The sequence below is a fragment of the Perissodus microlepis genome, chromosome 18 (genome assembly GCF_051167445.1).
Source record: "Perissodus microlepis isolate ML-2025 ecotype Zambia chromosome 18, ASM5116744v1, whole genome shotgun sequence".
Taxonomy (NCBI): Eukaryota; Metazoa; Chordata; class Actinopteri; order Cichliformes; family Cichlidae; genus Perissodus; species Perissodus microlepis.
Window position 1 is genome coordinate 32934469 of NC_140478.1, and position 24112 is coordinate 32958580.

Genomic DNA, 24112 nt, shown 5'->3' on the forward strand with positions numbered 1-24112 from the left:
GATTTTCAAATCTGAGGTTTGACTATTTTTAAACTGAGATTATTTTTATTAGATTTAACCTTTGGACCGTTGGTGAGGTCGTCCACCTCGCTAGACGGGTGCTGGTCTTCAATGAGTCCTAAATAAAAATGTATGTTTCACTGATACAACACATTTATAACATCAAAGTCACAGATTTGCTTCTTTGCTTTTCTAAATTATATGTAAAGATTATTTATGTATCTGTATGTTTTATATGTAAATCAATTATTCAGTTCATCACAACAACCGTCACCTCGAGGCACTTTCTGTTGCAGGTAAACAGCTTCAGTATTCGATACATGTGTGCTGTTTGTCATCAGGTGACTTTATCACTGCTGTGATTTTACTGACTGACTGAGTTGAGTTTCCATGGTAACTGCAGCTGTTTCAGGCATACCCGAGAAAGTTACCGAGGTTAACGTTTTCTGTTTTGGGTTGTTGTGCATTCAAGTCTCCATTTTTCAAGACGTTTTCATACTGGAAGCAGAGATGGAACATATTTGGGTCCCACTCATGAAGCTGGGTCGGTATCGGGGCACAGCGGGGCGATCTCAGCTTTCTTCCACGTGCTCTGCAGGCCACAGCTGCAGTTAGATGATGTGTACTGTTTGGGGGATCATTCTCAGCTGTGTGCTGGGCCAGATTTGGTCCTCGGGCTGTGAGGTTGACACATGAATCCTAAACCTAACAGGTCAAAGTAAATAAATATATCTGCTGCTGAGAGGTCGAGGCACAAGGCAATGTGATGAACATTTACTGCAGCAGGTTTGAGCAAATAAAAACATGCCTTTATCGTGTCGTCATCATCTGCTATCATTTTCCTGTCATTTCACGTTGGAGCTGAATGTCAAACGGGTTTAAAGTGTCTGATATGCCAGTAAAAAGAAATCTGTATGTGTACGCTGAATAAAAAGACTTTAAAAAAGACGTTTCCAGTGTTTGGTCACTCACATTTATTTAACTTCAAAGAGTCGAGCTGTGACATAAAAATAAAAGGGTGGTGTCTTTGTTTAGGTTCAAACATGAAGCTCAAATTCAAGGACAAACTGATGAATGTCACTATTTTTCATCAGGATCAAAGTGAAAATGTTGCATCTACATGTCGACTCTCTGAGTTTTCCAGATAACTTACAAACTACATAATTATGAAACATCAAAAGTGATGGAATTGTGCAAAAAAACGAAGCTTTCTGTTGACATAATGTTCGGTTGTGATGCAGGTTTGAGTCTGAACCCTGAAAAAATACAGTTTTCAGAGAGTTAAAATTAGAGGTAAAGATTGAACATCTATTTAGCTCTTTAGGCAGAGGTTAAACAGCAGCTGCGAGGAATGAGGGTAATATTATTATATTATCCATAGATGTCATTCACACCCAGAGTGTCTCTCCTTCATGTTGCTCTGTGTCTCCTGATGATCACTTCCTGTCCTCATCTACACACTCGTACATTATTCTGCCCCCGGTGTTTTCATCTGTAGGAAACTTCTTTCAGTTTGAAATCATAACCGGCTGCGGGGCTTTTCCACTTCTGGTGTCCCAGAAAAATGAAGAACTTCAGTTTGTGTACAGTATTGTTTACCCAGACTAACCTGACAGCAGTCACATCAGTGTGACAACATCTGCAGCTGACTTCAGGTTTTTATTTATGATTTTTTTTATTAAATATATTTTGTTATGCGTATTACTAAAATGCTTCGCCTGGTTTGATATAACATTATCACACATTTATATATATTTTTAATTATTGGTTAATTATTAACAGCAGCCCCCCCTCCCTCCGCTCCCTCCTCCACCTCAGCGGCCCTGTGTGGGTCAGACAGGAACAATATGGCGCCGGGAGGAACGTTAGCATCGGGACCAGTCGTTGTCTGAGAGACTGGTGATCCGGCAGGATGAACCTCTGCGCCCAGTACCTCCGGTAAGTTCACCGCGGAGCGCTCTGTCCGTCGCTCGGTGGCCCAGGAGCGGTCAGAACCGGACGTTTTGACCCGACAGGAGGCTTGTTTGGCTCAGCTTTTAGTATGTCAGGAGCTAGCTGCTCCGGGGACCACCCCCTTAGCTAATGTTAGCTGTTAGCTTCATACATCAACAAACAATCGGCGCCTCCGCATGTCGCCGCCTCACGCTCCTTTAGTCTGAGATGTGGAATATTTATTTAAATCACACTCAGCTGCGCACAGGTGTGATGTTTGGTGTGCTAATTTAAGGCCAGATGAGCGTTTACGCGCCATACGTTTCCCACTGTGTTGTTGCTAGCTTTAGCTCGCTAGCTAGCTTCCACCTGCGTATGTCATGTTAGCATTTCCTTTCTGAGGTTGTCACATATGAACTCTGGGCATCTATTCACACACCAGCTTCCTTCAGCTTTACTTCATCAGCATGTTTAAGTGTTTGTGCCGATGGTTTATGTGCACAGGTGTTAATAAACAGCGCGTGGTCGTTAATCAGCGGGCGGGTTTGTAACGAAAATCTATTTGTATTGCTAAGTTTTTGTATCCAGGAAGTAGGCTGAGCCCGATATCTGTTCCGTGCCGTGCTGACGACGTTTAATCTGAGCTGTTAGTGCTTTAATGAAGCGATAACGGGCGGAGCAGCCCCCGTAGTATCTGTGGATCGTCAGTAATGAGGAAGTGCTGTATGAGGCTTTGTTATGACTGGAGACAGGTGCTGTCAGGTTGTCATGCTCTGTGTGTGTTTGTGTGTGTTCGAGCCTCTAACCTCTTGTTCTCTGTTTACATCCGAGCAGACAGGCAGAGGCCCTGAAAGCTGACATGACAGGTAAGTCCCCACCGCCGCTTACTCACACACCTGTTCATCCTTCACCTGCTCATCTCTGGAGGCCTGCAGTTCAGGCAGGTTCAGCAGTCTGAGGATAACTTTTCTTAATGTGGCTTCATTGAACCTGAGATCATCAGTTAGGTTGAGAGGACGCATGAAGGTGGTTAAAAGCTTGATAAGTCAGCCAGGGTCAGTCCTTCATCGTTCACACAAACGAGTCAGAGCATCTGACCAATCAGAAACATGGAGAGATCTGCTGGGAGCAGAGCGATGGAAAGGGAAAACTAAACTATGAGATGCACATACGATATTAAACACATTTCACTCTGAAGGCATCAGAATGAGCATATGTGTGAAAGGAAACCTCTGTAGGATTGTAAGTTTTGTGGACTTGGCTTTTAAGATGTTAATAAAGTTTAGTTTATTTGAAGCCAGGAAAGAGAACCTGCAAAAGTGTCGACTGTGCAAGTTAACAGACATGAAGACACGGGAGGATCGGATTACAGCTGCTCCAAAAAGTGAATGTTTAGATGTGTGTGAGACAGGTTTATTGTTTCCTTTGCAGTGCTGGTTGTGTTTAATGCTCTGAGAGGAACCAATGAAAATGAAACAGAATTCAAACATAGACTCAGCCTGCTTACAAATCTGATACGAGGTAATAAAGTGTAAATGGTTCCCTGTTTATAGCCAGTTTTTTTTTTTTTTTTATATAATAAATGTCAACAAGCTTCTTCTGAGAATTTGAACTTTAGACTTCCTTAAAGTTTCCGCTCCTCCTCCTGTTTGCGCACTGAGCTCTGAGGAATGGTAAAGTTGTTTTCATGGATCTGAATGGTCAGTATGCAATGATTTTAAACCACTTGGTTTCTTATCTCAGACATGATCTACTCCAGAGCAGGTCAGGTCTGCAGCATAAGTTGCCATGGTGATGTATCCTGGTAAGATGTGAACCTCCTTCATAACAAAACTCAGGGTTAAACCTGCAGGTACCTCAGTAAGCTCCAAACCCGCCTTGCAATACAGGCATCAGGTCAGACACCCACTGGGTAACTCATGTGTTTAAAAGGCATTAAGTGTAGTAATAATAATAATAATGTTGATGATACATTTTATTTATAGATGCTTTTTAAGACACTCAGTGTGCATAAACAGCTGGAAGGCAACACAGAATTAAAAGGTCATTTATGCAGAAGTCTTGATGTGAATCTTTGTTTTAGAAGGTGAGTTATGAAGGTATTTAGATCGTACGCTGTGAAAAGAGAAGATGTAACAAGCTGAAACTTCAGCCTTCAGCTTTTCTCTCAGTAATTTGTGCTCTCTCCAGTTATGTCAAGTCTTTGTTATTTATTTGTTTTTCTTGGCATTTGTGTGGGATAATAAATAAATAAATAGAAGTTTTCTTAAATCATCTTTGAAAAATACTGAAAGTTGGAAAGCAGAATTAAAAAAGTTGGTAAATTCCTGTTACAACAGAAACCTCCAGAAACTACAAAAATTGTTATTTAGTTCAATAAAAACCCTGAATATAATTTTTTTTTTTTATATCTGACATTAAATTTGGAAGCGTGCCGCTGTGGTGTGTAGCTTGCTGAGACGAGCGGCTCTGCACTTTCTTCTTGTCATCAATGAAATGGAAAAATGCAAATTGGTGGTTAAAGTGCTGCTGATGTGTGTGAGGCACCTGCTTTAAAACGAAGGTGAAGGGAAGCAGACGGACTTCCAGCAGTTTTGACTCTTCGGCCTGTATCGAGCGGGTCGATGTGTACGCTGACAGATAGCCCTTCGTCACTTCTTCCCTTTCACCTCTCTGTAAAAGACGACGCCAGGGTTTATTTAATTCACACTTATTTAGTTTACTTTAGATGAACGATAGTTAAAACTCAAAGATTGATTCAAAGTGCTGATTTCTGTTTCAGAGACTTTTATGTGCATCACAAAGCTGTGAGGTATGTAAGCTGAAACAGAGACGTGAACTTTAAATGAAACCGTGAGCACAGGTGAACGTTTCTGTGACACGATTAACTCTTTGAAGAGCCTCAGGGAGAACAAACCCTGCTGGTTCCTTATTTTGCTGATGTGATTAAATGTTTCATTTCTTTGGACCAGCTCAGCTGATAGTGTGACTGAGCTCCTCTGTCGCTCTGCAGTTATTATTACGCAGAGCCTGCACACACATTGGGAATCTGCTGTTTTTGGGGGGACTTGGAGGTCTGGGGCTCACTTGCAGGCATCATGCTAAAAAGAACTAAATCAGTGTTTTAGCAACGTAAAGCTGTAGCTCAGCTAAATATTACGAGTTAGAGAAAACAGACAAATACAGATGCAGCTCCTGGTTAATAATAAGCATTTGATCCACAAGTAAAACATAAAAATGTCTAGAATGTGTTGTTTTTTTGGCACCAGGTGATTTCTAGTTTGTGGTTCAGTCAGGGTTGAGCAGGCTTCGGTTGCAGGCAGGTACACAGTCCGTGTGGTCAGGACATTATCCGCCAAAACCAGTCAACCAATTAGTATTCTCCCTTCATAGCACAGGTCATCACAGCCGGGCTTTAAGCTGGCTTTTTGAATGACTGCACATAACTACGCCTCTGTAGCTTCAGTTCCCTCTGTGAGTGTGTAACCACAGAGCTACACAAACAAAAATCCTACATTAGCTTTCAGAAAGTTATCTGTAATTGTAAAAAACGATCATCAGAAGGAAGGAGGAGAACGTCTTGGCTCAGACATCAGGAAAATCATCTGTTACCAGAGCACAGCTGTAATCAACACAGACGACGTGTTACTTCCAGTTTGGTTGAAGCTGAAGTCGTTGTTTGGTCTTACAGCAGACCAGTGAATCCATTAGACCTGCTGGCTCAGCCTGATTTTAAAGCAGAGCAGCGGCTTCTCACGATGACTGGAAACCTTCCAGTTTGTCTAGTTGAGCCGCCTCCAGTGAGCCCGAGCTCAGTTATGATGGTTCATTTGCATGTTTTTATCTGCAGGCATGTCGGTATCTCTTTGTTTTCAGTCGGAGCAGGAACACGGAGATGCTGGACGCCATCGTGGCTGGAGTTTATTAACATTTCAGACTTCTTGGATTGATGCTGTTTTTGTCATATAGGCTTCAAACTGTGTGTCTGCTGTCATCAAGGTGACTTTTGCCAGAATTTAGTATAAACAATTAGCTCTTGGGTCCAGATAATGTAAATAGTCATTAATACTCATCTCTGTTACACTTTAGATCAGATTGGTTGTGTTGTGTTTTCTACTCCACCAATCATATGCATCCATGTACACGTCCTCCACCGGGCAGCTACAGGCAGGAGCGTGTCCAACAGAAATGCATATGTCATGCATGAGTGTTGCATATTTGCTCTGTAAACTGTAGGAATGCAGGGGTGTTATAAGGTTTGTATTTCCACTTCAAAAGACACTTAGAAATTAAACAGAAGAATTCAAATAAATAAAAATGTGAAGAAGAAAAACAATGAAGAATCAGGCAGACGTTCACTGTCTGTAAAACAGGTGACATATGATGCTTTGCTCTCCTGAAATGAGCTAAATGAGCTCATTTTGAATTTGAGGGCAGCAGCAGGTGTAATTAAAGTTGGGACAGGGCCATGTTTCCACTGCGTAGCATTCCTCTTCTTTTAACTACAGTCTATAAACGGCTGGAAACCGAGGAGAGCAGCTGCTGGATGTTTGGGAAAGGAATGTTGTCCCATTGTTGCCTCATAGAGGATCTGAACTGCTCCACAGATCTTCTTTGTTGTATTTTTGGATTCTTGGCTTCCAGTTGGTCACAGTCTTTCCAAAGTGGTTTGTCCCGATTGGACCGTTTGGTGGGATGGTTCTGCTCCCGAGGCCATATGTTTGACAGCTCGGCCCTCTCGTGCTTGTAGCATCTCCTTTGTATGGTCACGTACAAAAGCACGTGCTGCTAGTTGTTGTTTCTGAGATGTTATCGACTAACCGGGCTGCGGCTCCAACCGCAGCACGGCTCCCCCGTCTGTCCGTGACAGGAAGTTTAAAGTAGCACAAATGTCATCAGCACTCGCAAGAAGGTTCTGCTGTACTCGGTTTTGAAAATAAGCTCCTGTGTCTCAGAGACAGTGTATCAAGTATTTATAGGGACTTTCAGCTGCTCCCTTGTCACAGGGGGTCTCCCCGGGGGTAGCTTGTGTTTGATTTGGCAGTGTGAGGCCGCATGCCCTTCCTGACCCAACGTAAAGTGGATTCGTGTCTCTGACTGGAATCAAACCAGCACCCCTTTCTCCCCAAGCAAACGTATAAACCACCACATTTGAACTGAAGCAGTTTCCTGTGTTTTCACTGTTAAAGTCTCAGATTAGTCTTTTACATTTCCATCAGAACCACTTTGCTTTGGTGCTGTCCTTAAACCGTGTGTGTGTGTGTGTGTGTGTGTGTGTGTGTGTGTGTGTGTGTGTGTTCAGATTCAAAGCTGGGGGCAGCAGAGGTGTGGACGTCCCGGCAGGCCCTGCAGGACCTTTACCAGAAGATGCTGGTGACAGACCTGGAGTATGCTCTGGACAAGAAGGTGGAGCAGGACCTGTAAGCTGCCCCTCCTCCGCTCTGCATCACACAACATTATTTTCTACAACAATTTCAGTTCAATTAATTTAGACCAGTTTGGATTTTTTCTGTGTTGCTGTAACTGCAGAGAAAAAGGAAACAAGTGAAGGGAAATAACGAGCAATAATTAACAGGTATCAGTAAAAAAAACTACAAGAAAGACTTTCTAGAATAACCTGGTTCAAAAAGTGTGAACGGGAGTCGCTCACAATTAGTTTTTTTCGTAGCAGGCAGTTTCAGAGTCGGTGGTGGAGCTGATGGAGCTGATGAAGACCAAATTAGCTGCAGAGCTCAGTTTCTCTCTAACATCCTTTAACATTAATGCAACATTTGGTGGCTAAATGGTGATAATAAATGTGTGACTGAAGACAAACTGAGCTCAGCTTTTGGACCGCATGGCGTCACCATGGTTACAGCACGATGATAGAGGAGATCCGACAAGGCAGGCATCCATGAATCTGCAGAGTCCACTTTGTTCCCTCAGTGTTGATTTATTCAGCGCGCAGTCAGTGTGTGAAGCTTTGACTCATGCATCGCAGCTACAGGTCACGTCTCCGCCTGCAGCTGTGGGTGGATCATCAGTCGTAATAATGGACAGATGTGTCGATTGTGTTTCGCGCAGTCCTGCGAAACTGTCATTTCCCAGTTCAGCTCCACCAATAAAACACATCGTCACAGCTTCCAGACACACACAGATGTCTGTGAAATATGAGAACCTGGAGACAGTGTTTTTAATATTTGGGGGTCTGTGAAGTAAGTAAGTTGTTGAAAGCCTGTCGCTCCTTGTTGGTTACTGCAGAAATTCTCACGAAGCCAAAAGTTTGTTGGAATATTTAGAATTTTTGATGTGTTGACACCAAAGATCAGTTTATCACATAAAAAGGCAGTAATATAGCCCTCGACTCAGTTTGTGGGCTTTCCCGTTAGGCAGAAGGAGCTGGTACTTTTTAGTACGTATTTGTTTGAAGCGCTGTGAGCTGATCCGAAAATGTGACGTCAACCGACTACGTGCTGCTGATTGGCCAGTCAGGATCCCTTTACCAATCATCTGGGTCCTGATGTGGGTTTCTCTCTGCCTGCAGGTGGAATCATGCTTTCAAGAACCAGATCACCACGCTTCAGAGCCAGGCCAAGAACCGAGCCAACCCCAACCGCAGCGAGGTCCAGGCCAACCTGTCGCTGTTTCTGGAAGCTGCTAGTGGCTTCTACACACAGGTAGGCTCACCTTGTATTTGTGTTTGTGAAGTTATGAAAAAATGTCCAGTTTTGCTCTAAAGAAATAATCCCTGCAGACAGTCATTTCTAAGCTGGTCTAGGCTCCGCCTCTGGGAGGATTTTTGTTTGGAGTAATCCTGCTAACACAAAGTGAATGGAGTTAAAGCCCCACATCACCACTGATATAAACCATTCAAACGACGTCTCACTGTGTCTGCTGCGTTCCAGTTACTGCAGGAGCTGTGCACCGTGTTCAACGTGGACCTGCCCTGCCGCGTGAAGTCGTCTCAGCTCGGCATCATCAGCAATAAGCAGAGCAACACCAGCGCCATCGTCACCCCTCAGCCCAGCTCCTGCTCCTACATCTGCCAGCACTGCCTCGTCCATCTCGGAGACATCGGTGAGAAAAGCTTCCCGTTCGTGAGCGGCGAACGGGAAGCTCATTTGAAAAATCAACCCTGATATTCCCGACTAGGAATATCAGGGTTGATTTTTCAGAGCTTATTTTCTTCGTCTTTGTCTTTCAGCTCGATATCGTAACCAGACCAGCCAGGCCGAGTCCTACTACCGGCACGCAGCTCAGCTGGTTCCATCTAACGGTGAGTCCCCGCACGTTTTCTTTAACTGGCTTTTAGATTTTGCTGTTTTTGGAAATCTGTCCCTCCTCCTTTATCAGCTGAGCTCTAAACACATTCAAACACTGAGTCGTATCATCTAAATGTCATACGTGCGTAATTCTTGCAGCTTTCAAGTACTGAGGAAAAAAATGTGGTTGAATTATGCTGGGGTTGCTATAGTTACCACTCTGCCTCTTGTAAATAGTGTCACATGTGAGGGAAAGCTGAACTTTCCTGATTTAAGACGTTAAAGATGAATTACTGACATTTAAAAGCTCTGCTGTAAAACACTGATACTGAATAATATAATATAAAGAAATTATATGTGTTCTGGTGTTTGGTATTCATAATGACGAGAAGCAGCAGTGAGAGAGACTTGAGCAGCCATGTTTGTAGTTCTTCCCTGCTCATGTGCTGCCTCTCCGTGTCTCCTGCAGGTCAGCCCTACAACCAGCTGGCCATCCTGGCCTCCTCTAAAGGAGACCACCTCACCACCATCTTCTATTACTGCCGCAGCATTGCAGTCAAGTTCCCCTTCCCAGCAGCCTCCACCAACCTGCAGAAGGCGCTGTCCAAGGCTCTGGAGAGGTACTAGCTCACAGCACAAACACTATTTCACACGCTGTAGAGTCAAAGGAAATGATCTAAGATTTCATCTGAAAAGGAAAAACCAAACTCTTTAAACTGTCTCGAAGTGTGACGATGTCTCATTTCCGCTCCTCCTTCTGTGGTCCTGCAGTCGCGATGAAGTGAAAACCAAGTGGAGCGTGTCCGATTTCATCAAGGCCTTCATCAAGTTTCACGGTCACGTCTACCTGAGTAAGAGTCTGGACAAGCTGGACGGCCTGAGAGAGAAACTGGAGGAGCAGTTTCAGGTACAACTAAACGCCGTTTGATGCACCGCGACGTGCAAATCTGTGCGAGTCCGTTTGTATGACACGGTTGTTGCTGTGTGTTTGCGTGTGCAGAGGCTGATCCTGCAGAAAGCCTTCAGCTCTCAGCAGCTCGTCCACATCACCGTCATTAACCTGTTTGAGCTGCACCACCTCAGAGACCTGACGGCTGACGGCAGCGAGCAGAGCTACAGCAGCGAGCAGCAGATCAGCTGGTTCCAGCTCCTCGGCCTTTTCAGTAAGAACTGAAAACCGTTAATGACCGATTACATGGATGGAGTCGTCGACGGCTCCTGCTTTGTTTGAATGATACTCATGTCAGATTTATATGGTGGCTTTTATGTTTATTAGAAGTACAGCGACTTTACAGGAAGGAGTCCGACACATACGTGTAACCTACAACAGCTCAAAACTGTCTCCTGTCTCCTCAGTGTCCTTCCTGGGCGTCATGTGCAGCCGCGTGCTGCTCAACAAGAACCGCGGGGAGGAGATCATGGGCGAGTGTCCGCTGCCGGCCATCAAGGTGTCGCTGGACTGGCTCAAACTGAGGCCCAGCGTCTTCCACGAGGCCGCTCTTGTTCAACGGCAGTAGTAAGTCCTGCCCACTTTCTCTCTCTTAATCAGCAGAGTTTTGTACTGAAGCTGTAACTCTGCATCCTCTTCCTCTCTCTCAGCGTTTGGCCCTGGCTCGTGTCCATTCTCAACAGTTTCCAGCCCAAAGAGGACGACCTGTCCTGCTCCTCAGGTGGGACATCTGCTCCTAATTTCCTGGAAACTACTTTGTAACTTTAGGTTACGTTTTGATTCTTACACACAGCAGAAGAGCTCAGACTGTTCTGTTATTCCTGTTCACACCGACCGCTGTAAAAACGCAAACATCGCCTTAGTAAGTGACAGATCACTGAGAAAGCAGGGAAACGATGGCTGCTGCAGGCGTGCTTTCATCTCACTACAGTTTCATTCTCCAGGTTAAAGTTGACAATAAAACAAAAGGCTGTGTTCACAGAATAAATCCTCATATAATGACTCCATGACTGCCACTCTGTACATTTCTTGGAGTAATTATTTTGAATCTGGAATTTTTTGTTAAATTTTAGAGAAGTATTAGGAAACATCAAAGCACCACAAGCCGCTTTACAGCATCTGCCAGATGTGCTGCTTCCAGACGGCATCACCTTCAGCCATCAAAACCAGCAAACGGGCGCCATCATGGGACGGCGTCCTGTTCTAAATCTTTAGTCGGCGTGCATTAGCAGAATGCTGGCGTTTTATGGGCGAATGGGGGAAAAAAAAAAAAAAAAGTCCTTTGCTTGTGTACAGTGAGCTGGTTCACAGGCGCCCCCTGTTGTGCATCTGCTGCATTTTCAGCCAGTTTTGATACAAAGAGGTTCACAGGAAGTGAAGTCCCTTCGGTCACTGTTAACACTGCAGCAGTTTAACCTGCGACCCCCACAGTTTAAATCCTCTGTCTGAATAAACCAAAACATTTGTTTTTTAACCTTTAATCTAACTCGTTGGTTAATTTTTTTACAAAGTTCATTCTTGATTCTAGGATGTTTGTTTTCTCCACAGTCACACCCCTGCCTGAGGAGTTTGAGCTGCAGGGTTTCTTGGCTCTCCGTCCTGCTCTGAGGTAACAACTCGCCTCCCTCTCTTGGTGATTGTTTAAAGTGTTTGGTCAGCGCAGATGTTCTGATGTGTGTTTGTGTTTCAGGTGTCTGGACTTCACCAAAGGACATCAGGGCATCCTGGTGGACCGGGACGGCCTGCCGGTGCATGCCCGACACCAGAGACTCATCAGCCTGGGCAAATGGGTGGCTGACAGCCAGCCGGGGTGAGTGTTACTCCGCTCTGTGACGCCGTGCTGTGTACGAACTGGTGTGTCATGGCTGTTTCCCCTTTGCAGACTGATCCAGTGCAGAGTGAGCGAGGATGGCCTCCTCGTCTTCATGACTGACATTCCAGAAGAGGCCATTGAGGAGCCGCAGGAAAAGGAGGTACCCGTGCTGCAGGAGTCGTTGAATGGCGAGCAGACGGCCAACGACGGCGGGAATTCCGGCCTGAAGTCCGTGCTTTCGGTGGGGAAGACTCAGAGCTCGTGGCCCGACAGCAGCGACCGTCCAGTGGTCACCTTCAAAGAGAACATCAAACCCAGAGAGCAGAGCCGTGACCTCACAAGAAACCACCATCAGAAAGATGGTGGCAAGGAGCGCCGAGACTTCTCCAAAGGCAACGGGGCCGCTGGGAAAGGAGAGCTGAAGAGGGACGGTAAGAGGAAGAGCGAGCTGAAGAAGAGCATCCATGAGAAAACGGCCGATGCTGGAAAACAGGTAGAGACGCTGAAATATTTTCACTGACGAAGCTGCAGGTTTGAGTCTTTGAGCCGGCGTGATGATGCGTTTCCTTTCGCTCAGGTGAAGGCACAGACAGAGCTGAGGAAGACTCCGGTGTCTGAGGCTAAGAAGACTCCTGTCACTCAGACTCAAACCACCTGCTCATCCCAGTTCATCCCAATCCATCATCCAGGAGCCTTCCCGCCTCTGCCCAGCAGACCCGGTACGTTTGGACCTTTTTCTTTAAATTTAAACTTTAAATTTGAACTGGTCCCAGAGGCACCGTTAGGGTGATTTTTGCATGTTCAATGGTGGGAAAGACCAGAGCTTCTGTCGAAAACGTGCACAACCACATGCAGAATCTGCAGACTTCACACGGAGGGGCTGAGCCTGGGTTTGAACCACTGAGCTCATTTATCTTTAAAGGTCCAAACTTTTTTTTGTTGTTGAACTTCAGACCAAACTGTGGGTCTGCTGACCTCATCTTAAACGAATACGCCTCTCCGTGAGCTTGATCTCTGTTGTCTCTGTGGCTCCAAACTCTGATCCCGATCGCTTCCTCTGCAGGTTTCCCTCCCTCAGCCTATGTGATCCCTTCTCCCGTGGCCTTCCCTGGACTCCAGGTGAATCCGGGCTTCACCTTCTCCACCGGTGTGTCCGTCCCAGGGCCTTTCCTCCAGCAGCCTGTCCACACCCAGGCGGGTACCCAGGTCCAAGCTGGGAAGCAGTCTCACATTCCCTACAGTCAGCAGAGGCCCTCGGGGCCGGGGCCCGGTCAGGGGCCGGGATCCTCGGGACACGGCCCTTCCCAGGCTCAGCAGGGCCAGACTCAGACTCCCTCCCAGCAGGCCTTGCAGCAGTCAGTCCAGCTGACGATGAGTCAGCAGCAGTCACCCACCAAACCAGTCCAGCAGGTTGGGATGGGAAAGAGTCCACCTCACCACCCAGGACTGCAGCAGGTCAGGTCACATGACTGTCACTACCTTTGTTTCAGTGATTTGATTGAGCACGAGTCATCAGCTGAAAGAGCGATTAACTCGGCTCCTAAACTCATTCCTGTTTGAAAGACTCGCGGCTGAAACACTTATTTTTCCATTTTTTTAGTGAAATGTGATGTTTATGCTCAGAGTGCCTCTTTCCTGCTCACAGCTTTTATAGTGAGCGTCACTAATGAACTTGAGCACAACCAGCTTGCCTCGTATCTCCTCTGTCTCTGTGCTGACCCCTCCTAGGCTCTCACACTGAGGCAGCTCATTGTTTACCTCAGCGTGTTTTACTCTCGTTACATCCATTAAATGTAACTTGGTTTCAGGTCTCAAAATATCAAAAACATGAGTATTTTTTATATTTAGGAAACTTTAAGAGGTGGAAATCTGAGTGTGAGCGCCTCAGATTTGAACTGTCCACGCAGTGACTGATGTTTCCTTCTCGTTGTGTTCCCGCCCTGAGCAGTACATGCAGGTCCAGGAGCAGTCGAGTCACATGTGGAACCAGGCCCAGGCGGCCCTGCAGAAGGTGTCTCCCATGCAGATGCCCATCAAGCAGCCTCAGCAGCAGAAGCAGCAGCAGCAGGCCTTCTACATGGCAGCTCAGGATCCTCTGAAGATGTACGAGCACCAGCTGCAGTCGTCGGCTCAGGTCTCCAGCATGGACAAGAAGATGAAGTACCCCGACGTGAAGTTACAGGACTTCTACTGGGACTCGTCTTACAGGATCGGGGACAGCCTGGCTGTGCTGGCCGACAGAATGAAGAGGCCATCGCCGGGGGGTATCTGCTCAGAGCAGGATGGGCCCCGGGGACCCCCGTTTGAGGTGAGCTGCAGTCAGCAGACGCAGAGGGAGGAGTTTGTTTTGCTGCTTTTCGCTTTTTCTGCTTCTTTTTCTTTATTTTCCTGCTTTTTTTTTTTTTTTCTTTTAACTTTGGTTTTTTATTTATTTATTTTTTTAGATGAACTAAAATCTAAATCTAAACTTGGGTGTAACTGTTGCTGCAGTAATCGTTTCTCCTGATTCAGGCTGTTAAAATTTGCCAAAAGTCACGTTTGTACTATTTAAATATTATTTATATATCGCACATAATATTTAAGTATCACATTAATTCCACAAGAAGGAAAAGAGAGGCGTGATTACTTGTGTCGGTGTATTTCAATAAAACATGGCTTCTCCATAGCTACACATTACAAAGTAAATGGAGAAATTTGATTGGCTTATATGTACATCTAGGGCTGGGCCATATTATACCGTTCACGGTAATACTGGTACAAAGCTAGGCAACGATAAGAAAATGACACATTGCGATAGAATATGGGTAAAACGCGCATGCGCAGTGCCGAAAAAGCACGGAGAATGCACGGTAACGGAGAATGTGAATGGGGAAAGTAGATTGAGTGAAACGGATGAGCCAGAATTGTTTTGTAAAAATGGTGCAACTTAACTGGTTTGGTGTTTGTCCGTCAGATACACAACAAAGCACTTTTTTTGTACAACATGCAAGCGGGCCGTCGTTATTGCCGTATTTGTTGGACTAAGGTGCTCGTAAATCTGGGAATAATCTGGGTCCTAAACTCCGTCCTTTAATGTCCCGAAGTCAAGCGAACATCACTGAGAGTTTAGAATTGTCTAAATTCTTTTATCTTTAATGAAATGATCAGCGTTGCTGCTTTACCAGGTGTAACTATGACGTTTAACATCCAGGCATCCATGAAAACAGAATTTATTACATTTAACGGAGTTAGAAGTTAGCAGGAAGCTAGCGGAAGTTAGCTCGCTAGTTTTGCTAGTTACCTAAACATGATATAGCATGTTCTGACTGAGAGATTTCTGAAAAAATTCAAACATACAGCTCTGCTGTCACTTCCAACATGAATGAAGACGGGAAGCTAAACAGCAGTGACGTTTGTAGGGTTACTGAAGTTGGACTAGCTGGTATATAATGATGTGTTACGTGTTGGCTAGCGACACAGCTGTGTTAGCATAACATAAACAGTGAAGCTGGAGGATGAACGCCAACTTTTTTCCACTCGATAAACGTTAACGTGATGGTTCCTGATGGTTAGAGACAAATGCAATTGCATGGCAGGATGCTGTAAACGGACCAAACTTCAGTCAGGAGAACAACTGAGATAATCCATCCACAATACCAGGTTAGTCATTAATATACTGCAACAACATGGGAATAGAGCAGCTGTGATAGAATACAGCATTAACGAATCAATGGTACAGAAGTGGAGGAAGCAAGAAGAATGAATAAAGTTTGATTTATCTGACTGCTTTGTTTCGCTTAATGTGCCTTATAATCCCGAGCAGTTTATGGTCCGAGAAATACATATTTGACTTTTTTATTTGGCACACTGCAGTTTAATGTTGCAAAGCACCTCTTTTTAACTTCAGTGGATATTATACATGGTTATGCTCAGGATATGTCAGCACATTTCTACTGGAAATGCCTTTTGGTTAAACTTTCAGCAAGGAATTGGCATTTGCACTGTTAAATGTTTATATAACCTTAATGCATATAAAAACAGCTGCTTGTTTAAGTAAAAGGAATGGATGGGTTTTTTTGCACTAGTAAAGTTGTGGAGTTGCATTTGTCTCGCAGAAATTATATCGTCAGTTATATCGTTATCGCAAATTTTCAAATATATATCGTGATATATATTTTTGGCCATATCGCCCTGCCCTATGTACATCAGTCATTTTCCAGGTAATCTGGGTTTAAATGAGATTAAATTTGATTTTTAAAGAATTTCCTGCCAGTATAAAAATGTTTTTAGAAAAGTTTAATGGACCCACACTTCTTCTTTTCCTCTGCCTCTCACAGAAGGTTGATGAAGTTTGAAGCTCACGCTATACTGATATCAGAAACTCTGTGGTAGTTTTACGCATGTCTAAAGAAACCTGGTCATGAGCAGACGCTCTGACTTGTTTAGTGATGATTTTTCTTTTTTCTCTGTCAGCTTGCAAGCTTTGGTAGCCTTCAGCGTAACTTCCCTTCTCTCCACCTCGGTCTTACTGGCTTGCCTTCTTTCGTTTTCTGTTCTTTACATTTCCCCCTCTCATTTTCTTTCTTCTTTCTGTTCTTCCTCTTCTTGCTTCATCTCTCACTAGGACAACAAGAGCTCGCCTCTTCTACCTCCTGACCTGTTAAAAACTCTAGCAGATTTTGAGGAGGAGGAGGAGCTCGTCTTTACTAAGCCTCCTGATTTCTTCCAGGCCTTGGCTGGCCCTCTTAGCACTGCTCCTGGACCAAATATATTTGTATGTAGCCCTGTCTTCCTCACCCAGCACTCTTCCCCATCCTTAAACCCTGACTTCCCTGCATCTAGTCTGAAGCCACCCTCTGCTCACCAGAGCTGCTCACATTTCCAGATGTTAGAGTTATTGTCACAATTTGCAGAATCCTCACATTTAGAGGGACAAAGGAGTTCATCCCAGCATGCAAGCATCATCCTTTGGTAGACCTTACCTGATATGAATTTGGCTGATCTCCCAGCAGAGGTCACCCTCTCAGGTGTATCTAGACACCTTCCAGCTCAGCTGCTATGTTTAGATCGCTCCCAGGAAGTCGTGTTTTAATCACAGACTCACTCTCTTCTTGCTTATAAAAGCTTCAACTAAAAAAAACTACAGCCGAACTGTTTTTAGCCGCAAAGTCCAGCCGTGTTCATCCTTTGATTTTTATGGGGTTGTGCACCTTGAAGTCGTCTTCCAGTTTTGACTTGTAGTTTAATGTCAGAGCTATGTGAGGGAACCACGAGTCAAACTGTGATGCCTGCGGCTCAGAGTGCAGGGTTAACTCCTCCCTTCTCAAAATGAAAATCAAGTTTAAGGATGGTGTTGTCGGAGCTGTAGCGCTCCTCACTGAAGCTCAGATACACGAGGACAGAACTTCCTCTCAAAGCCGTAAAACTCATCCAAGCTGAAAACTGCTCTGAGGTGCACGACGGTGATCTACAACGAGAGATCAGCCAAGTTTATGTTGGGCTTGGACTTTAGAGGTCAAACTGAGACATACCTCATAGTCTCATTGATTTACTTCTAAGATGTAGAAAAATGTTTTGAAGCAGAGCTTGAATTTATTAATTAAAAGTATTCTCAGTCTTTGTTACGCTGAGCTGGCCTTGTTTATGACAGATGTAGAGAGCTAACAGTGGAGGGGATTTTTCTGGGATGAGGCGGCTTCAGTAATCGCATGCTGAATGTTTTCAAACTTTAAGAGAAACACGGGAAAACAGCTGGAGACTGAAATATTATGGATCCTTTTTTTGGAAACACAAATCAATTGAAACTGATTTGGGTTTCCAAATGTGAGCCTTGAGTTAGGAGAGCTGAGTTTAAGATTTGAGTGATTGATTACCGACGCATTTAAATTCCTGCAATGACTTTCAAGGATCCAGTTTGGAAACCTCAGAAACCACCAGCTGCACATCACAAAGATTTACTTGATGTGTGATGCAGCTGCTTCACAATAAAACTCCTCCCCGGGGCTTTTACTGTGGAACAGCTTCATGACTCACTCCTGCACTGATCTGAGGTCAGTCATCATCTTCTCTCTCTCCAGCTGCCAAACCAGACCCGAGTGGACAGCGGCCCCGAGGTCATCAGCCAGTCGTCCTCTCTGCTGCCCATACCCGGCTTCCCCATGCAGGTCAGAGCCTTGGCCTCGGTCCTGCTGACCTCTCCAGCTCTACTTAATGCAAACACACACCATCACACATTCTCTGGTTTTTCTTTCACGGTTGAAACTGAGACTCGACATTTGCGCAGAGTTTAGTTTTTAAGACTGTCAGCCTGAGAAGAACGATGATGATGACTGCGTGACTTTTCTTTAGTGAATAGGATGGATTAATAGTCAAATAACTGAGAGTGGCAGGTACGACCACAGTGAGGAACAAACACAAAGTTTGAGTTTGCAGGCAATAAATGACAGCATCGGTTCACGGATGGTAAATGTGAACATTTGAATACTCGTGGTTTGCTCAGCTTGTTAGCAATAGATGACGTCACTGAAATCTTCATTCATAATATGGATAAATACGAGGCTGACGGCAGCTTGTGTTTGTGTGCAGGAGTACAACCAGAACAGCATCTTCAGTCAGGCCTACGGTAAAAACCTGCCGCCCAGCTCCAAGCTCGACGCTCCCATGGTGCACCAGGAGACGTCCCTCTACACGCTGTTTGAGGGCACCCCGTGGTCCCCTTCTCTCCCCGCCAGCTCAGGTACGTCACAGAGATGTGATTAATATTCATTCGTGCTGGGCGGAACGTGTGGCTAATGGAAACTGTGCTCTGATTGGCAGATCACTCTACGCCAGCCAGCCAGTCTCCTCACTCGTCCAATCCCAGCAGCCTGCCGTCTTCCCCTCCAACCCACAACCACGGAGCCATGCCTTTCTCCAACTTTGGGCCCATCGGGACTCCGGACAACCGGGACCGCAGGGGAATGGACTGCTGGAAGGCCAACAAGAGTGGTGAGCCTGGAAAATGCTCTTGCTAACAGAGCCGTTTGATGTCTGTTATCCTTTGGATTTTGACCCTGTTTGGTTCAGTTAAACTTTTTCAAAACAAAAGTCTATGCTTTAACATTTTTATCAGAGGACCAGGTGATCAAGAAGCGAACACTGTGGGCCAATAAACAGCCAGTAAAGGTCACGTGACAGAAGGGCCTCACGTGTGCTCGTTGTGTTTCAGGAGCAGTCGGCGGATTCGGTCTGGACTACCTGCCAACCGCGGCCTCCTCTGCATCAGACAGCAGCTGGCACCAGGCTGGATCGACGGGCAGCTCCTGGACCAATCAGGACTCTCCAATGGAGGAGTCGTCCTCCACCGTGCTGCTTGACAGCCTCAAGGTAACACCAGGCCCACAAGTTTAGAAGCCTGAGAAGAAATGATTCGTGTTTATCGTCTGACTCGCTGATGTTTTCTCCCTTGTGCGACCTCTGCTGGATTTAGCCTCACGCTAACCCTCTGCCTTCCCCCGCAGTCCATCTGGTCGAGCTCCATGATGCAGCCGGGCCCGTCGGCGCTGGAGCAGCTCCTCCTGCAGCAGAAGCAGAAGCAGCAGCGAGGTCACGGCGCCATGAACCCGCCTCACTGAACGGCAGCGCGAGGCGGCGCTTTGTGTCCGGACGTCAACAAACCACCACCAGGAGAAACGGAGGGGAAAAAAACCACAGATGTTTGACGAAAACAAGCTCCAACTCAAATTAAACCGGCGAGAAACGGTGGAGGCTGGGGAGGCAACACGACCCCCCGACGAGGCTGAATCACCACCCCCACCCCCCTCGGCTGTCAAGGAGCGGTGACGCCCCTCCTGGATCGGAGGGCGCGGGATCTCTTCGACCGCGGTGCCACGCACCACGCCACCGCCGGGTTTCATTCAACCGGTGGAAATCTGAACATTGAGGAACCACCCCCCCTTCACATCACTGCCCCCCCGTTATGGACAGACGCCACATCTTCACGAACTCGTCATCTGGAAGAACTTCTTCTTCTTTCTTTGGAAAAAGATTAAAAAAAATTAAAACGGAAAAAAGAACGACCTCCTGGACGTCTGCTCGGTCCCGATGGAGAGCCGGTTTTTAGCGTCTCCGCCGCCGCTGTAGACTGAAGCGGGGCCGTTCGAGAGCCAGAATGATGTGGTTGTCGGGTTTGGGGGGAGGCCAGGTGATACACGGGGGGGTCAAAACAAGACTGGACTTTCTGATCTCCATTCATTTTCATTACTGAGGAGGGAGGAAGGAAGGAAGAAAGGAAGGAAAGTTTTCAGCTATATAAATATATACGTGAATATATATTGCCATAGTTGGACTTGTGTCTTAGCCGTGAGAATCAGGACTGGACGTTGTGAAGCCGGGTGTAACGCCTCCCGGGCTGAGCGCCCGCTTGTGTCGGTGCCCGACGACGGGGTGGCTTCACGATGAACATCGCAGGAAAGACTGAGGAAAGATCATAAACACCCTGTCGACCGTAGGGATAGTGTCACTGTTAGCTTCAAGAGATTGCAGTTATTAACAAAAAAACACAAAAAATAGAAAATGTACTTTGTGATTTGTTCGTAGCCGTTTTAGCTTTGCGCCCTCCGGGGTGATACAGGTATGTCTATTAGCTTCCTGCTTGGATATTTTCGGGGTTCTCTTCCTCTCTGACCTCTTCTTCCTGTTATTTCTTTACGTAATGAAGAAAAAATGGAAATATGTAACCCTGCTTGCTTACCTGCATTTACTGTTTGTTTTTGTTGCCGTTCTTCTTCACTGGTTTTATGCAGCTCGCCCAGAACGTTTTCTATTATCCTTTCTTGGAGAAGCACGACTGCAGCTCGAGGCTGTGCAGCAAATTTGTTTTTTTATTATTATTATTATGGAACGGAGCGTCTGGAGACCCTGTAGCTCTGCTTTTATTGAACCTGTGAGTGAAGCCCCGCCCCCTTCAGTGTAAAGCCACCCTAACCAGACTCAAAAGCTACCAAGTAATAACGGCTAAAAAAGTGTATTTGATTACTGGTTAATCTGCAGGTTCCTGTAGGCCAAAAATATTTCCCGGTTTGCTGTAAAATACAGAAATATTTAGTTTAATGACATAAAAGTAAAAAATGCAGAAGGTGGTGAGGAGGTGAGGACACGCTGAGTAACTCGCTCATCACAGGCAGAGTGAAATATGAAGCAATTAAGAAATTATTTTAATGAAGAATCTATTTTCTTTATTTAATCAGTGAATCATTTGTGAAGACTAAAAATTCCTTCAGTGTTTCGTTTCCTGCTGCTTCTAACCAATCCTGTAAGAGCGGCTCAGCTTCCTGTGACTGACAGAAAAAGGGCGGCGCTCTCATGGTCCTTCGCCGTTGCTGCTCTCCTTTCATTCTTTAAGGGTTTAAAGATTCATTTGATTTTTTTTCTAACAAACCTGCAACGTCGTGCAGAAAAAATGTGAAACGTCTAACTCGCTGATGAACTGACTTCTTGTTGCTTTCGCTTCATTTGAAAGAAGAAGGTTCACCTGCAGCCCAGTTTGATCTCACGCCAGTAAAACCAGAGCATATATCTTTTTAAAAATAGTTTTCGCTTCAGTGGAAAGAAGTACTGAAACCTTGCGAAAACAAATCTTTGAATAATTGAGAGCAGATCACGAGCAGCCTGACAGCCCTGCAGGGAAACAAAGTCTGCTTTAAACACTTTAGTTCCAAACACCAACGTCAATAATTACGTTTTCAATAAACTGCACTGCTGATTAATAGACAAGTTAAATACTAAGGTCTTTACTGCAGGTTTCACTTTTCAGAGGAGTGCGGGGGGGAGGGGTCGGACCTGTGGAAAAGAAAAACCATCACAGAGTCCACGTGAAACTTTGGATCTGCAGATTGTGTGCTTTGTTTCATAACCTAAGGATTTAGCCCCAAATAGGTTTCACCGTTTTGTTTAGTTTATCCAAAAAGTCGTGAGGTTCCAAACTGACGGGGAAAAAACAGGATAGCTCATTAACTCTCCTCTGAAACATCGTTCAGGCCACCAGTGACCCGGTTTCAGGGCTGCGCGTAAACGTGAAAATGTTCGTTCAAATGAAGTCTCGTACGCTACCTTTGACGTCACGGTTTTCTGTGCTCGGATGACGGGAATGTTTATGTGTGAGCAGCAGGATCCTAAACAGGTTTAACGTTGCCATGACACCAAACAGTTTATCCTCATGAATACTGAAACGTTTTTCTGTCCTGTGACCTCTGAGCTAAAGTGAAGTTGAACCATTGAGCTCAAGCTGCCCTCAAGCATCGGCTGGCCTGTGTTTGCTTCGACTTTGTGATCACGTTGTGGGAAAACTCAGGATCTGATGCAAACGCATCACGTTAGGAGCTGAACAAAGTTCACGGCTCAGTTTTTATCAGCCATTAACAACAAAATAAAGTGTTCAGTGTGGTATCATCAGCACACTTGTGTTTCTATATTCACCCTTTAAAAAGATAAATACTAATTTCCAAACTGAGGCACTGAACTCAAACCCTTCCCCCGGCTCCGGCCCGGGTAATGATGACCTGCTAGATGTTATTCGCTTCGTTACTGTGGCTCGCCCTTCATTAAATGACGCAGGTAGAGGTTAGACTGCAGGTGTCTTGTTTTTATATTTTTGCCGTCGTATTTAACCGCTTTAAAACAACAAGCCAAACTCGATCCTCGTCCATCTTTAAGTAGATTTTTAGGTCTAAACGAGTTCCCGGGAAGGTTCATGCGGTGGGAACGGGCTGATGCTGGATCTGGGGGCATCTGTGGCGTCACGCTGTCATTATTTTAGAGCGACAGCTGGCTAATCAGGATGCCAGGCTTTAGCAGGATTTGACAGTTTGAACCGACAGGAAACAGTTTTCCATGTTTAGAAAATAAAGTTCTGAGGAGGAAGAAATGAAAGCCTGTTTTTATTTTCCTGGTGGGGCATTTTACGAAAGCGGACTTCAGAGAGACGTGTCTGTTCTCTGTGTGATTGTGCTTTTCATGTTGCATTTACAAAGTGTATTTGAACAATAATAAAGATAAAATATTCCTGAACGTGAGGGCGAATTCGACCAGAAGTGTCAAGGAGAAGATCCTCTTTGTTTTCGTGTCAGAAGCTCACCACGTAGATCTCTGCTGACTCTCATATGAGTTACTTGATGTACTTGGATCGTCGATGACATTCCACTCGGAGATGTTTGGGAGGCTTCAGGGCGGCGGGTCCTCGTCGGTTTGTGCTCTGACAGCAGATTTGTAGTCACGTTTGAGATCTGAGCTTTACTTTAAGGCTTTTTGTGTTTCTGTCTCTCTGTAGACTTTCAGAAAAGATGGAATCAGACTTTAAATAAAAACCAACTATGTTCTCCTTTAATGCTGGGTCCAGTTTTCTGTGTGTTGACCACCAACCTTTAAACCAGGCAGTTAGCGTTGTTTCAGTCCAGAATCGGTTCAGGAGCTGGGTGTGGAGACGGGGTTAACCCTCGTGTTCAAATTTGACAGATTTAAACATTTTATCTCTAAAAGAAATGTCGCATGAGCATCAAGACGTCTAAAGAATGTCTGTGTTTAAATTGATCTGAGATTCCACAAAGAGGACTTCAACACACAAAATGTATTAGTCTACATACAATTTTGTGTTTTTATCCAACATTCGTACAATCTTGGTGTTCCTAGTCAAAAATGACCGGTCATTACAAATGAATGGAGCAGACAACAGTTGGTGTAAATGAGTTCAGGTACATCCCCATTTCTCAGATGGACATATCAGCACACATTGTTTGGGTTTCCTGGCAACCACCATAGGAACATTTGCCAATAGAGCCTCTTTTGCTTGGGAACAACTGCGTTGGTAGTTCTCACAGACAGCTGTGACAGATGTTTTTGAGGCCTTGCTCACAGATCACTGTGTGGCAGCACCGTGGCTGGTCGATATGCCCCAAGTGAGTGGTGAGGAGGCGAGAGGCCAGGAAATACAAAGTGAGGAAGTGTTAGAAGCTGAAAATGGCACGAAATATCATCCAGACCAAGAAATGATGAGGAGAAATTCAGTGAGAAGAGAATGACCATGGTGACGGTGCTGTCACAGAGTGGGAACTTCTCCCCACTTGAAAGTTAAGCTTTCAGCTGAAAGTCTCATCAGAATGACCACAGACAAAAGTATCAAGGATGTGGGACACATAAAAACCAGCTTGAAGGGAAAGCAGATTT

General features: G+C 45.3%; 1 protein-coding gene across 2 annotated transcripts; it reads left to right on the top strand.

Annotated features, from left to right (window-relative positions):
* Positions 1 to 1818: 1818 nt before the first annotated feature.
* On the top strand, positions 1819 to 23276 carry smg7 (SMG7 nonsense mediated mRNA decay factor). 2 transcript variants are annotated; one of them, XM_084912158.1, is made up of 23 exons: positions 1819 to 1938; positions 2767 to 2798; positions 7235 to 7352; positions 8456 to 8588; positions 8817 to 8988; positions 9116 to 9187; positions 9643 to 9793; positions 9945 to 10080; positions 10174 to 10336; positions 10530 to 10689; positions 10773 to 10843; positions 11671 to 11731; positions 11813 to 11932; positions 12005 to 12428; positions 12513 to 12654; positions 12999 to 13390; positions 13884 to 14243; positions 16539 to 16688; positions 17992 to 18078; positions 18500 to 18650; positions 18731 to 18901; positions 19122 to 19279; positions 19414 to 23276. In XM_084912158.1, exons 1-23 carry the CDS (start codon positions 1913 to 1915, stop codon positions 19525 to 19527), a joined length of 3564 nt encoding a protein of 1187 aa, XP_084768284.1. In that variant the 5' UTR covers positions 1819 to 1912; the 3' UTR covers positions 19528 to 23276. The 2 variants fall into 2 exon arrangements, with proteins under 2 accessions (XP_084768284.1, XP_084768285.1); XM_084912159.1 differs by lacking the exon at positions 16539 to 16688.
* The last annotated feature ends 836 nt before the right edge of the window (positions 23277 to 24112 follow it).

What these genes read in the sequence shown, in the direction of transcription:
- smg7 (XM_084912158.1), top strand. Translation starts at nt 1,913, where the DNA reads ATGAACCTCTGCGCCCAGTACCTCCG. An exon ending in CTCTGCGCCCAGTACCTCCG is followed by an intron (nt 1,939 to 2,766) that starts GTAAGTTCACCG and finishes ACATCCGAGCAG; the next exon opens with ACAGGCAGAGGCCCTGAAAG. An exon ending in CCAGCTCCTCGGCCTTTTCA is followed by an intron (nt 10,337 to 10,529) that starts GTAAGAACTGAA and finishes CTGTCTCCTCAG; the next exon opens with TGTCCTTCCTGGGCGTCATG.